General features: G+C 44.6%; 1 protein-coding gene across 1 annotated transcript in view; it reads left to right on the plus strand.

The window, feature by feature from the left end:
- Positions 1-8,905: 8,905 nt before the first annotated feature.
- LOC144691599 (glycerol kinase 3) overlaps positions 8,906-16,979 on the plus strand; it is a 149,967-nt gene continuing 141,893 nt past the window's right edge. Inside the window, exon 1 of the mRNA XM_078559850.1 lies at positions 8,906-9,084. Coding sequence (XP_078415976.1) covers positions 9,025-9,084 — 60 coding nt within the window. The 5' untranslated portion in view covers positions 8,906-9,024. The remainder of the gene's footprint in view (positions 9,085-16,979) is intronic.

Below are 16,979 nucleotides of genomic sequence, written 5' to 3' on the forward strand. Positions count from 1 at the left end.
TTGGGAGTTTCCACTAATTGGCCCCATTTGCAGACCTTTGAGTAGGCTCTAAATATTGAGCTTTTGGGTGCAAGGATAGTAGGTTTTAAAAGATTTTGAATGTACTTTTTTAAGTATGCTAAGGATCTGGCTACTGTACCCTACTCTAACCAGAAAATAGTTTTGTGTAGTTTATTGAAATTATTTTCACCAATTTAAAATCCACTCATTCCCCCTTATCCACCCCACATCCTCAAAAATCGCAAAAACAGATTTGCAGCTGAACAGACTCACAACATCCATGTCAGCCACAATGCACCTCATCTTTAAGAGAGGCATGCTGCCTTTAAATACAGCTAGGCACTTGGGTATTGGGCCCCTGTTCATGCATGCAGCCAATGAAAAGTGTGGGGAGTGTTGGCTGCACTTAGTAGTCATTTTAAATGGATGTTACTGTTCTGAATTAATCACTCCCTTTTGATATTATATTTTCCCCTTCAGTGGAGGTGGTGTGGTAAGTCAGATGTGAAATCAGCACTGGCATGACAGGGTAGAATTTAGCAGGTAGAAGAAGAGCAGGATGACAGGAAAACTGCAGAGCCCCCATCAGAGAGGTTTTCCGATGCAGAACCAACTAACTTCTCCCAATGTTCTGAAGCCCCTAGCCACTAAGAAAATGGAGGCTGTAGGTAAGATCTGGTCATGTTAAGACCAGAAGATGCAGAGTGCCCAAGAAGAAGAAGATAGAGTCAAAGACAGAGTGGTCAGAAAGGAAGTAGGTCAGCGACTTAAAATGGCAAACAACATAGACCTCAAAGTCATGCTTAACAGAACCTTTAGCTGTTGGTGCTATTAATTTGTTTGATGTAGTGTGGGGCAAATTCCACAGCCAAAGAGTGTTGATGTTTCAAAGCAATAATTCATCACAAAGACTCCACACTTGAAATGTTAAGAGAAAAGCAGGTCAGGCGGCATCTGTGGAGAGAAGCAGAGTTAACTTTTCAGGTCAATAATTCTGATGAAAGTGCTGGAAGCGCTAATTCTGTTTCTCACCACAGATGCTGCCAGACCTGCTGAGTATTTCCAGCATTTTCTGTGTTTTGCTTTGGTTCCATGATTCATGGCTGGTTCCTAGACTTTCCCTGTGATAGCTTGGGAAAGATCTATACAGACTGATTGAGGAATCCCTTGTGAAATAAAAAATGAAAGTGCTAGAAAAACTCAATAAGTTTGGCAGCATCTGTGGAGGGAGAAAAGAGTTAATGTTTTGAGTCCGATATAACTGTTCTTTGCAATCTTTTAATGGGAAATCCCATCATTGGCTTGTATGGATAAGGTTTTCCCACAATTGTAAAAAGAGCCTCTGCATCTGGAGCTAAGTTTTATGTTTGTTGCTGGTGTACTGCTACCACAGGAAAAAACGATGTCGTTTGAACTACTCCATTGATCTTACAGCAATACCACTGCCAGCAGCACTAATAAGGTAGAGGAAGCTGAACAATGATCCAACGTGATATGAAAACAGAAAATGCTGGAAAAACTTAACAGGTCTGGCAGCATCTGTGGAAACTGAAACAGAGTTAACTTCCGGAGTCCGTATGGCTCTTTTTCAGAGCTAAAGAGAAGTAGAAATGTGATGGATTTTATACTGTTTCAAAGATCATGCTCCGCTATTTCCGCCAACTCTAGCATGATGCCACCACCAAACACATCTTCCCTTCATCACCCCCCCTTCCCCCATCAGCATTCCGTAGGGACTGCTCCCTCCATAACACCCTGGTCCATTCTTCCATCACCCCCACACCTCATCCCCTTCTCATGGCACCTTCCCATGTAATTGCAGAAGGTGCAACACCTGCCCCTTTACCTCTTCCTTCCTCTCCGTCCAAGGCCCCAAACACTTCTTTCAGGTGAAGCAGCACTTCACTTGCACCTCCTCCAACTTGGGCTACTGTATTCGCTGCTCCCAATGCAGTCTTCTCTACATAGGGGAGACTAAACGCAGACTGGGTGACTGCTTTGCAGAACACCTTTGCTCAGTCTGTGACCCAGACCTTCCTCTCGCTTGCCATTTCAATATACCATCTTGCCCTCTTACCCACATGTCCATCCTTGGCCTACTGCACATTACAGCCGTCCGGACTTAACTTTGAGTTCAACAACTTCAGACTATGAACTCTCTCTTCTATCTTTCCCCTTCTTTAATCCAAATTTTTAAATTTTTATTTTTTAATTTACTTATACATTTTTTCCCACCCTCCAGGGCTATTTGTCACTTGTTTCTATGTTGTGCTTTCATGGAGTTGTGACCCTTGTTCTATAAGACCATAAGACATAGGAGCAGAAATTAGGCCATTCGGCCCATCGAGTCTGCCCCGCCATTCAATCATGGCTGATAAGTTTCTCAACCCCATTCTCCCGCCTTCTCCCCATAACCTTTGATCCCCTTACCAATCAAGAACCTATCTATCTCGGTCTTAAATACACTCAATGACCTGGCCTCCACAGCCTTCTGTGGCAATGAATTCCATAGATTCACCACTCTCTGGCTAAAGAAGTTTCTCCTCATCTCTGTTCTAATAGGTCTTCCCTTTACTCTGAGACTGTGCTCTCGGGTCCTATTCTCTCCTACTAATGGAAACATCTTCCCCACGTCCACTCTATCCAGGCCTTTCAGTATTCTGTAAGTTTCAGTCAGATCCCCCCCTCATCCTTCTAAACTCCATCGAGTATAGACCCAAAGTCCTCAAACGTTCCTCATATGTTAAGCCTTTCATTCCAGGGATCATTCTCGTGAACCTCCTCTCCAGGGCCAGCACATCCTTCCTGAGATACGTGGCCCAAAATTGCTCACAATATTCTAAATGTGGTCTGACCAGAGCCTTATAAAGCCTCAGCAGCACATCCCTGCTTTTATATTCTAGCCCTCTCGAAATAAATGCCAACATTGCATTTGCCTTCCTAACTACTGACTCAACCTGCAAGTTAACCTTGAGAATCCTGGACTAGGACTCCTAAGTCCCTTTGCACTCCAGATTTCTGAATTCTCTCCCCATTTAGAAAATAGTCTATGCTTCTATTCTTCCTACCAAAGTGCATGACCTCACACTTGCCCACGCTGTATTCCATCTGCCACTTCTTTGCCCATTCTCCTAACCTGTCCAAATCCTTCTGCAGCCTCCCCACCTCCTCAATACTACCTGTCCCTCCACCTATCTTTGTATCATCTGCAAACTTAGCCAGGATGCCCTCAGTTCCTTCATCTAGATCATTAATGTATAAAGTGAAAAGTTGTGGTCCCAACACTGACCCCTGTGGAACTCCACTAGTCACCGGCCACCATCCTGAGAAGGACCCCCCTATCCTCACTCTCTGCCTCCTGCCAGACAGCCAATCTTCTATCCATGCTAGTACCTTGCCTCTAACACCATGGGCTCTTATCTTACTGAGCAGCCTCCTGTGCGGCACCTTGTCAAAGGCCTTCTGGAAGTCCAAGTAGATAACATCCATTGGCTCTCCTTTGTCTAACCTACTCGTTACCTCCTCAAAGAATTCTAACAGATTTGTCAGGCATGACCTCTCCTTGATGAAACCATGCTGACTTTGCCCAATTTTACCATGCACTTCTAAGTATTCTGAAATCTCATCCTTAATAATGGACTCTAAAATCTTACCAACGACTGAGGTCAGGCTAATCGGCCTGTAATTTCCCGTCTTTTGCCTCACTCCCATTTTAAACACATGGGTTATATTAGCGATTTTCCAGTCCTCTGGGACCCTCCCTGACTCCAGTGATTCCTGAAAGATCACCACTAACGCCTCCACTATCTCTTCAGCTATCTCCTTCAGAACTTTGGGGTGTAATCCATCTGGTCCAGGCGATTTATCCACCTTCAGACCTTTCAGTTTTCCTAGCACCTTCTCCTTGGTAATGGCCACCATACTCACCTCTGCCCCCCGACTCTCTTGAACTTTGGGGATGTCACTCGTGTCTTCCACTGTGAAGACTGACGCAAAGTACCTATTCAGTTCCTCCGCCATTTCTTTGTTCCCCACTACTACTTCTCCAGCATCATTTTCCAGCAGCTCAATGTCCATTTTTGCCTCTCTCTTACCCTTTATATATCTAAAAAAACTCTTGCAATCTTCTTTTATATTACTGGCTAGTTTACCGTCATATTTAATCTTCTCCCTCCTTATTTCTTTTTTAGTTGTCCTCTGTTGGTCTTTGTAGGCTTCCCAATCCCCTGGCTTCCCACTGCTCTTTGCCGCATTGTATGCATTCTCTTTAGCTTTTATGCTGTCCCTGACTTCCCTTGTCAGCCATGATTGCCTCGTCCTCCCTTTAGTATGCTTCTTCTTCCTAGGGATGAATTTTTGCTATGTCTCCCAAATTACTCCCAGAAACTCCTGCCATTGCTGTTCCACTGTTTTTCCTGCTAGGTTCATCTCCCAGTTAATTCTGGCCAGCTCCTCCCTCATGCTTCTGTAGTTGCGTTTATTCAACTGTAATACTGTTACATCTGATTCCAGCTTTTTCCTCTCAACTTGCAGGGTAAATTCTATCATATTATGGTCACTTCATCCTAAGGGTTCTTTCACCTTAAGCTCCCTTATCAAATCTGCCTAATTACACATCACTAAATCTAGAATTGCCTGTTCCCTAGTGGGCTCCACCACAAGCTGCTCCAAAAAGCCATCTCGTAGACATTCCACAAATTCCTTTTCTTGGGATCCACTACCAACCTGATTTTCCCAGTCTACTTGCATATTGAAATCCCCCATGATCACTGTAACCTTGCCTTTCTTACACATCTTTTATATCTCCTGGTGTATCTTGTGCCCCACATCCTGACTACTGTTTGGAGGCCTGTACATAACTCCCATTATGGTTTTTTTACCTTTGCGGTTCCTCAACTCTACCCACACAGATTCTACATCATCTGACCTTACATCATTTCTTGCTATCGATTTGATTTCATTTCTTACTAACAAAGCAACCCCACCCCTTCTGCCAACCCGCCTATCTTTTCGATAGGATGTATATCCTTGGATATTTAGCTCCCAGTCCTGATCCCCTTGCAGCCATGTCTCCGTAATGCCCACCACATCATACCTGCCAATTTCAATCTGCGCCACAAGCTCATTTACCTTATTTTGTATACTGCACGCATTCAGATACAACACCTTCAGTCCTGTATTTCCCGTCCCCTTTCTCATTGTCATCCCTTTGTCTGATGTGCTTGAAGTTAGATTCCTAGCCCTTTCCAAACACTCTGTCCTATTTTCTGTTCTGGAGACTTTAATGGCCTCTCCTGGGCTCTCCTTTCTTTTCAGTTTTTTCATAATTTTCCATGAAGTTGAATCCGCCCCCCCACACACTAACCTACTGTTTTGTTTCCAATTAGTCTTACTTCTTGGAGTTTTACCCTTCCCTCCCCCCCCCAACTTTCTAGTTTAAAGTCCTGTTGACCACCCTATTTACCCTTTTCGCTAGAACATTGTTCCCAGATCGGTTCAGGTGGAGACCGTCCCAATGGTACAGTTCCCTCCTGTTCCAATACTGATGCCAGTGCCCCACGAAATGGAACCCCTCTTTCCTGCACCACTCCTTTAGCCACGTGTTTACTTCCCTTATTCTCGCATCCCTATGCCAATTTGCACGTGGCTCGGGTAGTAATCCGGAGATTATGAACCTTGAGGACCGGTTCTTTAATTTAGTTCCTAGTTCCTGATAATCCCCAAACAGGTCCTCTTTCCTAGTCTTACCTATGTTATTTGTCCCAACGTGGGCCACAACAACTGGATCCTCCCCTCCCTCTCCAATATCCTTTCAAGCCGGTCAGAGATGTCCCTCACCCTGGCACCATGCAGGCAACATACCATAAGATAAAAGCAAAAAACTGCGGATGCTGGAAATTGAAAACAAAAACAAAAATACCTTGAAAAACTCAGCAGGTCTGGCAGCATCTGTGTTCAGTTCTGTTGAAGAGTCATGCGGACTCAAAACGTTAACTGTGCTCCCTTCCACAGATGCTGCCAGACCTGCTGAGTTTTTCCAGGTATTTTTGTTTTTGTAGGCAACATACCATGCGGGACTCTCGATCCTGTTTACAAAGGAAGCTATCAATTCCCCTAATTATAGAATCCCCTACAACCAGCACTTGTCTTTTTGCTCCCCCCTCTTGAATGGACTCCTGTGCCACGGTGCCGTGGTCAGCTGGCTCATCCTCCCTACAGCCCTCTTCCTCATCCACACAGGGAGCAAGTACCTCGTACCTGTTGGACAAGGTCAAGAGCTGAGGCTCCTCTGTTCCTGAACACAGGATCCCTCTACCTGCCTCACTTGCAGTCACACCCTGCTGACCCTGACCACTGACCGGACTTGAGGTACTTAATCTACCGGGTGTGACTGCCTCCTGATACAAAGCGTCCGGGTAACTCTCTCCTTCCCGGATGTGCCGCAGCGTCCGGAGTTCGGACTCCAGCTCATCAATTCTGAGCCGGAGTTCCTCCAGCAACCAACACTTGCTGCAGATGTGGTCACTGCGGCTCACAATGGGATCTGCCAGCTCTCACATCATACAACTACAGCACATCACCTGCCCAGCCGTCTCTACTTAGATAATTAACTTATTAATTAGCTTTGCAGTGTTTTTTTTTCAAATTTGGTGCAGATTTCCTACCAACCAATCAGGTCACAGCTTTCCTGTGACGTCACTTTTGGCTTCAGTTACTCTGTGCCCCGAGGTCCCCGCTCCGGTGCTCCTCTCTCCGAGTCTGCTCCCTAGAGACAAGGCCGCAAATCCCCGAGGTAAGCTAGATTTATACTCACCACTCCGGTGCTCCTCCCTCCGAGTCTGCTCCCTGGAGACAAGGCCGTGAATCCCCGAGGAAAGCTAGATTTATATTCACCGCTCTGGTGCTCCTCCCTCCGAGTCTGCTCCCAGGATTTACTCACCAATCAGCTGCTTTTTCTTTAAAACCCACTTTCGGAAGAGTGTCCCTCGCAGGTCTGGTGCACTCCTGAAGGCACTGCCTCTTCCTCTCTTTTTTTTTAGGTTTGAGGAGGAGAAAGGGATGGAAACACTACAGCAATGTAATGTTTGTGGCTATTCCTACTACTATTAACTACTATACTATTTGTTCTACTATTAACACATCCTGTTGTCTTACATTTATGCCACTATCAGCACCTTCTTTAGTCTTTAACACTACCATTAACACTCCCTTTGTCTTGTGTCCATGATATCTTTGTCAATCCCTTCTGAACTCCCATCTACCCCTGACCTTCCATTTTGTTCCATCTGCTCCATGCCCTCTCAAAAAGTATAAAGTCCATCACATATCTACTTCTCTTTAGCTCTGAAGAAGAGTCATGCGGATTTGAAACACTAACTCTGTTTCTCTCTTCACAGATGCTGCCAGAGCTGCTGAATTTTTCCAACATTTGCTGCTTTTATTGCAGATTTCCAGCATCTGCAATATTTTGCTTTTATCTTAATGATCCAACGTGGTTTGCAAAGGCACTAAAACCTATAGACTGAGCTTACTTATTGCAGTGAGATACTTAAAAAGTCTTGTTTCATTAACTTTGCATTTGATTTCAATAACAACTTGCATTTAGATAGCACTTCAACATAATCAAACATCCCAAGGCACTTCACAAGAGCAACAAACAACATTTGACAGTGAGCCGCATAAGGTGGCATTTTAGGGAGCATCTTAAAAGGATAGAAACAGGAAGAGATGATTAGGAAGAGAAATTCAGAGCTTAGGGTCATGGTAGCAGGAGCCATGGCTGACAATGGGGAAGAGAAGACAACTGGGTATGCACAAGTAGCCAGAATTGGAAGGGTAGACATCTCAGGGGGTTGTAGGGCTAGGGGAGGTTACAGATAGGGAGGGTCGGGGCTGGAGGGATCTGAAAACAGGGATGAGAACTTTAAAATGGAGACTTTGCCAGTCTAGGAGCCAATTTAGGACACCCGGCAGGGAGGGGGTGAGCAGGACTTGGTGTGAGTTATGATATGGCTAACAAACAAAAAGCACTGCATGTTTCATATTTTTCACTTGTTTCTGCTTTTGGACAGCAGTTTTTTTTTATCAGTCATTTACACCTCCTCTCAACACATGTTTTGTTCTTTACTATCTCATTACCAGCTTCTTTGACCCAATGCCCCTAATTCTTTTGCCATTTTAATCTCACCTATTTTCCACCCTATCACAGGCCTTCCTTTGGTTCTTTTTTCCACAATCCCCCCATTTCACTTGCTTAAAACCTATTATGTTCAACTTATCCCTGTGCTGATTAAACATGTTGGACCTGATAGAGTTACTTAACTCAGTTTCTCTCTCCACAGATGTTGCCTGAGCTGCAGAGTATTTCAAGCATTTCTGTATTTATTTCAGATTTCCAGAATCTGCAATATTTTGCTTTTGTGTCAGAGGAATGGAGTCGGTGTGGATGGAGAACGGAGTTGGTAGCTGGGACCGAACGCAATAGTTTGGATTTTGCCAATGTTTACTTGGGAGGAAATTTCTGCTCAACCAGTACAAGGATGTCGGAGCAGCAGGAGAAATCAGGCCTAGGCCTTTCCCAATCAGCCACTCAATTATGGGACATCGCCCACACACCTCCTCTGCTCATAAAGCTGATTTCTGATGGTTCCGAGATATTCATTGCAGTGCAACTGGCATTGGCCCAGCCTACAACTGGGAAAGGTGCTTAGTCCAAGGCCCGCCTCTCCTCCTCTCATTCGCCTCAGGTATCCCAGGAAGGCGGTGGGGAGGGGGGGAGAGGGGCGGGGCAGCTTCCTCTGTCTACTGATTGGCTGTGTGACAATGCCTTTGTTGGCGATTGGCTGCAGCGTTGCCTTTGGGGGGCGGAGCCGGCGTCGGCACCGGCACTGGCACTGCGCGGTGGCCGGGAGTCGGGACAATGCGAGCAGCGGCGTCGGGAACTGGTCGCTGTGGAGACGGGGGTCAGCGGCTCATTTGATCGGTTGCCGGGAGACAGTTGGTTTTAGGAGCAACTCATTCACCATGTCCGGGATACCTCTGGTTGGTGCTATCGATCAGGGCACCAGCGCTTCTCGGTTCCTAGTGAGTACACTTTGATCAGTAACAAAAACAGAATTACCTGGAAAAACTCAGCAGGTCTGGCAGCATCGGCGGAGAAGAAATCAGTTAACGTTTCGAGCCTTCATGGCCCTTCTGCAGAACAGGCCGAAGGGCCATGAAGGCTCGAAACGTTAACTGATTTCTTCTCCGCCGATGCTGCCAGACCTGCTGAGTTTTTCCAGGTAATTCTGTTTTTGTTTTGGATTTCCAGCATCCGCAGTAGCTTTTAGCTTTTTGTTTTTACACTTTGATCAATCCCTGTCAGCCGATGAACCGGGTTCAGAGCAGCTCGGGGGCTCACCCCTTCCCCGGCCATTGAGTGACTTACACAGGGGGTGGCCTGGGGTTACCCACCCCAAACACACACACATTTATCTTTCATATCATTGACCATCCCGTTTTCCCTGTCAGCTGCTGCAGCGGTGAGTCTGTGACCTAAATGCCTTGTATATAGTAAACTATCTCCCTGGTGTTATAAGGAACATCCCTAGGAAGCATTATACATTCTCCACGTGTCCTTTATTTTTTTCAAATGCAGTGATGCAGCTCTGCGGGTGTGCTCCACTTTCATTGCAGCGCCAAGTCTGCAGTGCTGTCAAAATGTTTCACTGGTGCATGAAGAGAATGTTTTGTCTCGACCTCGGTGCAAGCCGCCCCACACTCGTTGCGACAGTTTTTTTTTGTTGTCTTATTGCTGACAGATAACTGACACTCACTCCCCTCTCGGTGAGTGACCCATAGCGCGGATTTGCGCATGAGGATCTCGTGCAAAATACTGACGCCGGGGTTGTCATGAATTTTGTCGCCATGGCATGTACGCAAAATGAGCATTGCTGCAATTTAATTAGAAACAAACCTTTTGCCTAAACAGCAACAGCAATCATGAGCCAGTGAGTCATCAAATGCATTAACAGCGATGCCAACCATGAGAGGTGCATGTTTTTGAAAGTTGATACATTGGAATATTGATGTAATGTTCCCAGGACTTTCTGTCCAGTGTGGCAAACCAGCTGTTTGTGTGCACGACTGTTGTTCGCTGCTGTGAACTTTGCTCCTTGTGTTAGGAACTTTTTTTAAGTTTAAAAATTAGTTTTTTATGTTTAACTAAACCTTTATAGGATTGTAGATGTTCTGCAGGTTCTATAAAATCCGCGAAGTTTACCAAAATCAGGACAGGGAGGTGTATGCCTCCCAAAACTGAAATATTTTACAATTTATTGAAGCATTTATGCAGTCCTTGATTCCATGAGCCCCTTGCAAAATGTACAACCCTGGACGTGTTTAGGAAATTTGGTTTCACTCAAAATGTGATCCAGATGCTGAGTTCAGGTCCCACCTTGTCACTGAGAATTGGAATTCAGTTTAAAAATCTGGAATGAAAAGTTGCTACCAGTAAATGTGAGCATGATGCTGTTGAATTGTAAGAAATAAATTAGTTGGCTAATGTCCTTTAAAGAAGGAATCCTTCCCTCCTTACTCACCCTGGCCTAAATGTGATAGCAATACACCATATGATTATCTCTTAACTACCCTCAGAAGTGGCCTAGCAAAACACTCTGTTGAATTAGACTGGCGAAATAGGGATTAGAAATAAATGCCAGCTTCACATCTACCGTGCACTGATCTATATTGGGCTGGATTTTCACCAAGTCGGGATGACTTGGGAGCCTCTAAAAATGGCAGCCGGTAAACCAATTCTGGGATTCCTGATCCCATTCCTGGGGTTTCCAATTTTCGGGAGTGCCTTTTAAGGTTGCGGGCATGTTTTGGTCACAAGGCCGCACCCTGCACTCCTGACCGGCTAGCTCCGTTGCAGAGATAGGCATGTCCTAGTCTTCCACTATTTCCATGTAGTCAGGCCAGTTTTTCAGAGGTGTCGTGAATAATAGTCTGCACGAGGGAACCTTTTAAAAGGTAGTTCAAAAGGACCTCCTCATGTGCCCCCATGCCAAAGTATGCTCCCCACAACTCTCATGGCCCCTTATGCCCTCCATGCTAAAGTATGCCCCCCAAATAACCCCTATGGTTCCCTATGCCAAGCTATGCCCCACCACCCACCATACATAATGAGGCTTGCTTGAGAGCTCAGTAACCTGTTCGTTTGTTGAAACACCTGAGCCCTAGAGAAAATATTGCATGATTGACAGCTCTGATCACTGCTGTCAATTGCACAATGTTTATTTACACAAGGTTAAGAGGTTTCAAGCTATTGAAATTTTTAAGACTCTGGGTGATTGACACTCTTATTGCCCGTTAGTAAAAAGGAGTTTTTTTTAACATAGTGGAAAGTTATGAATGAACAACTTTATAAAAGTTTTTTTTTTACATATCCTACTGTCATTATGGGATTCATTGACCCACTATACACTGTATAGAACCAATGGTCATGGAAGTCCCCAGCTTGGTATAAGGAGCATGAGCCATAGGAGATGGGTGGAGGGACATAGCTTGCCATGGGGAGCATGAGGGGCCATAGAGGGTAAGTGCAGCATGAGGTGGCATGGATGGAGCGGGGGGAACGTGTGGAGGAATGAGGGGTGGGGGGGATTTCTGTTTTTATTTTATCTGGGATAAAGTTCCACATTATGGAGACAGGCCTCTTAAACAGCCCGCTTCAGCACCCAGCAGCCCCTGTGGCTACTTACGACCTTTTTCCCGGGTTGGCTGGCCCGACTGCAGCCCATCTCCCGCCCCTCCCCCACAATGAAAACCCCGTCCTTGCAGGCACTCTCTTCTGAGGCAGGCGGGCCAATTGGGAGTTCTCCCAACTCCTGTTAGCTGCCTCAAGGATGAAAATCCAGACTATGGTCTCCAAGTTCCTCAATGTCTTTCTAGCCTCAGATTTAAATCTGTTCATGACCTTGCCTTGTAATGTCCTCCAGCTCATCTGCTTTTCTAACTCCTACCACAAAAAACTCTTGTTTCTTCTGACTCTGACCATGAGCCTCAGTCCCTTTGCCCTACCATTCAGCTGTCTAGGCCTCACAGTGTGGAATTCTTGGAATGTTTTTATGGGGACATTAATGGCATTATATAAATGTGAGTGTTTATTCTTGGCCCCCACAGCAAACACAAGTGAGCATTGGGCTAAAAGAAAAAACCAACACACCAAAAATTATTTTGCTGCAGAGAAATCAGTGGAGGGTGGGAGGAGTGAATAAAAAAAGAATGCATCATGGAGCAGCCAACTATAGGCACAATTAGAGTCAGCGGACGTTTAATAGCACACTGGGGGAGGTGGGGTGCAAGAGCAGATTCACTGGACCACAAAAATATTGCATAATAAGGAACTGAATACAGAATTTAGTTTTGGTATATTGTTTTATGATGGCAAAATTAGTAGATGAAGTGTACCTTTATCAGGAGTGTGTGCAGTTGATCTAATCATCAGGTTTGGGGGGTGGTGGTGATGGGAGAGATAAAACCACTTAAGAATGAATCACATAAGTAATCATATGTTAATTATAAAGCTTGAAAGAAGGGGACCATAAGTTTATGATGAGAACTGTGCCCTTTTATACAACGTTTCAATATTTTATGGATAATGAAATTAAGCAATGTTAGCAAAAGTTTAAATGGGTGCATAGAACATTTACTGATGGTAAGTGTGAGCCAGCAGGAAGTTTACAACTCCATTCCATTTCAGAGTTGTGCAACATGACTTATCTTACCAAGACTTGCATGTTTGTAAAGAAATTGATCACTTTAAAATAATGTTTTCCCATGTTTTACCTTTTCTTTGTTGAGCTTCTATTGTCATTCCAAAAAAATATCTTCACATCAATATTACTCTCAAGGGGTAGGCAGGGGGGTGCACCTATAGTTTAAAATAGTTATGAAAAATGGCAAGGTACAATCAAGTGTAAAAAATACTTAACAGAAGGATGGGCTAACTTCAGTGAAATCTATAACTTCCTGTATGACGAAAGATCTGGAGGTTAAAATCAAGCATTAAAATCAAGGCTGCCACTCCAATGCAGTACTGAAGGAATACTGCACTGTCAGAGGTGCTGTCTTTCAGATCAGATGTTAAACCGAGGCCCTCTCTGCCCATATTTGAACGTAAAGGATCCTGTGACACTATTTCAAAGAACAGTAGGGTAATTATCCCAGTGTTCGGGACAATATTTATCCCCAGTTCACATTAAAAAAAGGTCATCGTGCCATTATCACATTGCTGATTGTGGGAGCTTGCTGTGCACATATTGGCTGCTGTGTTTTCTACATAACAACAGTGACTACACATCAAAAATACTTAATTGGCTGTAAGTACTTTGAGATGTCCGATGGTCATGAAAAACGTTATGTAAATGCTAATTTTCCTTTTTAATATGAGACAGAAAAAAGCTTATGACAATTGTAAGTTTCATAACATCGTGGAGCGCTAAGGTGAATGTAAAAAGTACAGAGGGAGCTTAAATAAGAATATGAGAAGCAAAGAGGAAGTCTGAGAATAGATTAGCAGCTAATATAAAAGGGAAGCCAAAAGTCTTTTTGAATCATATAAATCGTAAAAGGGCAATCAAAGGAAGGATGGGGCTGATTAGGGACCAAAAAGAGATCTTGTGGAGGTAGAGGGCATGGCTGAGGTGTACTAAAATGAGTACTTTGGATCTGTCATCACAAGAAAAGAGGCTGCTCTCAATGTAGTGTTAAAGGAGGAGGCAGTAGTGATATTGGCTAAGTTAAAAATAAAGAGGAGGTACTTAAAAAGGTTGGCAATCTTCAAAGCAGAAAAGTTACCCAGTCCAGGTGGGATGTATTGTAGGTTACTGAAGGAAGCAAGGGTAGAAATTGTGGAGATTTTGGCCACAATCTTCCAATCATCCTTGGATATGGGAGTTGTTGCCAAAGAACTGCAGGATTGCAAATGTTAGACCTCTGTTTACGAAAAGGAGAGGGATAAACTTGGCAACAAATGATCCTATTAATTTTTTTTAGTGTGACTGTGCATCTTCGAGACAGCTTGTGAGCAGCCTATGCGTTATGTTCATAATTGCTGTACAGGCGTGCACACTTACAGCTTAGATGAAACATTGCTGGCCTAACACCAGGGAAACTTTGAGCCAACAACGCAGGACAGAATTAATAAGCAATTAATATATGCAAGCCAGCAGTCATTTGTTGAAGGCAAATCATATTTGACTAAATTCTTAAAGAGGTAGAGAGGGTGAATGCGGATACTACATCAACTTGATTAATTTCACTGACGAGATGGAGAGGGTGGATAAGGAGAACTGCATTGAATTTTGCATGAGATACGTGAAAAATTATGTTTTTTAAGCCAAATGTCGTTGGGTTGACTTTTACACATAATCGACACAAAATTGACTTCGACACAAAATTGACTTTTACGCATCTATATTCGGTACATGAAACTCAAAAATGTAGTAAACAATGTGGAGGATAATAACACTCTTCAGGTGGACACAGACAGTGAATTGCACATAGTAGGTGAAAATTAACACGGACGTGAGTAGTGATATGTTTTGGTAATAAAATAAGGAAATGCAACATAAACGAAGGCACAGAAACTTGTGATTATATATGCCCAAATCTCTGAAGGTGGCGGGACAAGTTGAGAAGGCTGTTAAAAAAGCATATTGGTTTCTTGACCTTTATTAATAGGGTGAGGGACTTCACTAATGTAGAGAGACTTGAGAAACTTGGGTCTCTTTCCTTTAGAGCAGCAAAGGTGAAAGGAGGTGTTCAAAATCATGAATGGTTTTTATTAAGTGAATAAGGAGAAACTGTTTACAGTGGTAGATGGTCGGTAATCAGAATTTATGTTTTCTAGATTTAAGGTGTATTTGACGCTAACATATAGAACCCTGCTGTTCAAGAAAGGAGAGGGAGAGAAAACAAAGAACTATAGGCCACTTAGCCTGATGTCAGAGAAATGCAAGAATCTATAATTAAGGGCGATTGAAAAATTGGGCAGAGTTTAATGAAAGAGAAATTGTGTTTGGCAAATGTTAAAATTGTTCCAGCAGAGTAATTGAGGGGGAACCAAAGGATGTAGAAAATTGGGATTTTCAGAAGGCATTCTGTAAGATGAGAAATTGTTGCACAAGACTAGGGCTCAAAGGAGTGTATATTAGCATCGTTTGAGGATTGGTTAACAGATATAAAATGGAGAATAAGAATAAATGGGTCAGTTTTGGGGATGAAGGCTGTCTTATTGGGAGAGATGGACATGTACAATGGACTTATATTCCCTGGAAGGTGATCTCATTGAAACATGTAGGCCTAAATTTTACCTTTGGCGGGCCCGGGAGCGGTCGGGAAATGGACCACCGATTGCGATCGGCACCCGACCCCGATTTCACGCTGGCTGGCAAATTAACAGCCAGCCAGCATGAAACGCATACTGAAATGCTCAGCGCTGCCGGGGTGGGAGCGAGAAGAGGGCTGGCGATGATGTCACCGCGGGCAAGGGTGAGTGCCGCGAGAAAGCTCCCTGAAGGCAGACAGCTGCCTCGGAGCTGCAGACCTGAAAATCATCAAATAAAGGTTTTAAAAGTGGAAAAAAATGTCCATGCATCACAATCATGTGAAAATATAGCTGATAAAAATGCTGCCCACAGATATTTATTTTTATTTTACTTCATAATGGGAATTTCATCCCACCCTTGGATGAGGTTTGATGAAAAATGCAAAGTCTGCCTGGCCGATTCACCCGTCCGCCAACTGTCAGGTTGGACAGGCCACAAAAAATCGGAGACTGTCGCGCTGTTAATGGACTTAGTTGCCCTCTTTAATTGTTGGTGGGCGCACTTCCGACTTTTGCATGCGCCCCCCCGAGCGAAATATCGCGCAAGTGTGCTATGTGCCGGGACGCTCGCCAACGTCATCTTGCACGATTTTATGCCCAATCAGGTGGGGCGCATGCCCTCCCACTGGACGGAAAATTCAGCCCATAAGATTCTTAGAAGGCTTGACGGTAGTTCCTGAGAGGCTGTTTTCTCTGGCTAGAGGGTGTAGAAATAGGTGTCATAGTTTCAGGATAAGGTGTTGGCCATTTAGGACCGAAGTGAGATGAAATTTCTTTACTTAGTACGTTGTGAATCTTGGAATTTCTCTACTGCAGTGGATACTTGGTATGTTTTTGGGTACTAGGGGAATTAAGAGTGTATATATAGGACAGGAAAGTGGAGTTGATTTGTAAGTTCAGCTATGGTTTTACTGAATGGTGGAGCAGGATTGATGAATTCTATGACCTTTTTCTGTGCCTATTTCTTGCATTTTTTATGTGATTGGTAAAACAACCAGAGATGACAAAGGAAACATTTTTCTAAACACAATGAGTTGCAATAATCTGGAATACACTGCCTGAATGAGTGGTGAAAGCAGACTCCATAATAACATTTGTCGAAATCTCCGTTCTGGAGCCTAAGTTCGGTGGTGGGCATGGAAGTGGGAGTGATTTCCGCTGGAGTGGCTGACCACTCACTTTTCAGCTCATTAAATATGCATCACAAGGTGCTAGTTGATTTTTTCATGGTGGGGGCAGGCAGGAAGTCGCCGTTCCCATCATTACCTCAAGGGGTTAAAGGTGTGGATGCTATATTTAAAGGGCAGCAGGCACTATCCCTTTCACATTTGCCCGGCCCCCTCTCTCGCCCTCGCCCCCTCTCTCGCCCTCGCCCCCTCTCTCGCCCTCGCCCCCTCTCTCGCCCTCGCCCCCTCTCTCGCCCTCGCCCCCTCTCTCGCCCTCGCCCCCTCTCTCGCCCTCGCCCCCTCTCTCGCCCTCGCCCCCTCTCTCGCCCTCGCCCCCTCTCTCGCCCTCGCCCCCTCTCTCGCCCTCGCCCCCTCTCTCGCCCTCGCCCCCTCTCTCGCCCTCGCCCCCTCTCTCGCCCTCGCCCCCTCTCTCGCCC

Source organism: Cetorhinus maximus, chromosome 16, assembly GCF_964194155.1.
Source record: "Cetorhinus maximus chromosome 16, sCetMax3.hap1.1, whole genome shotgun sequence".
In the NCBI taxonomy this organism is placed as follows: domain Eukaryota; kingdom Metazoa; phylum Chordata; class Chondrichthyes; order Lamniformes; family Cetorhinidae; genus Cetorhinus; species Cetorhinus maximus.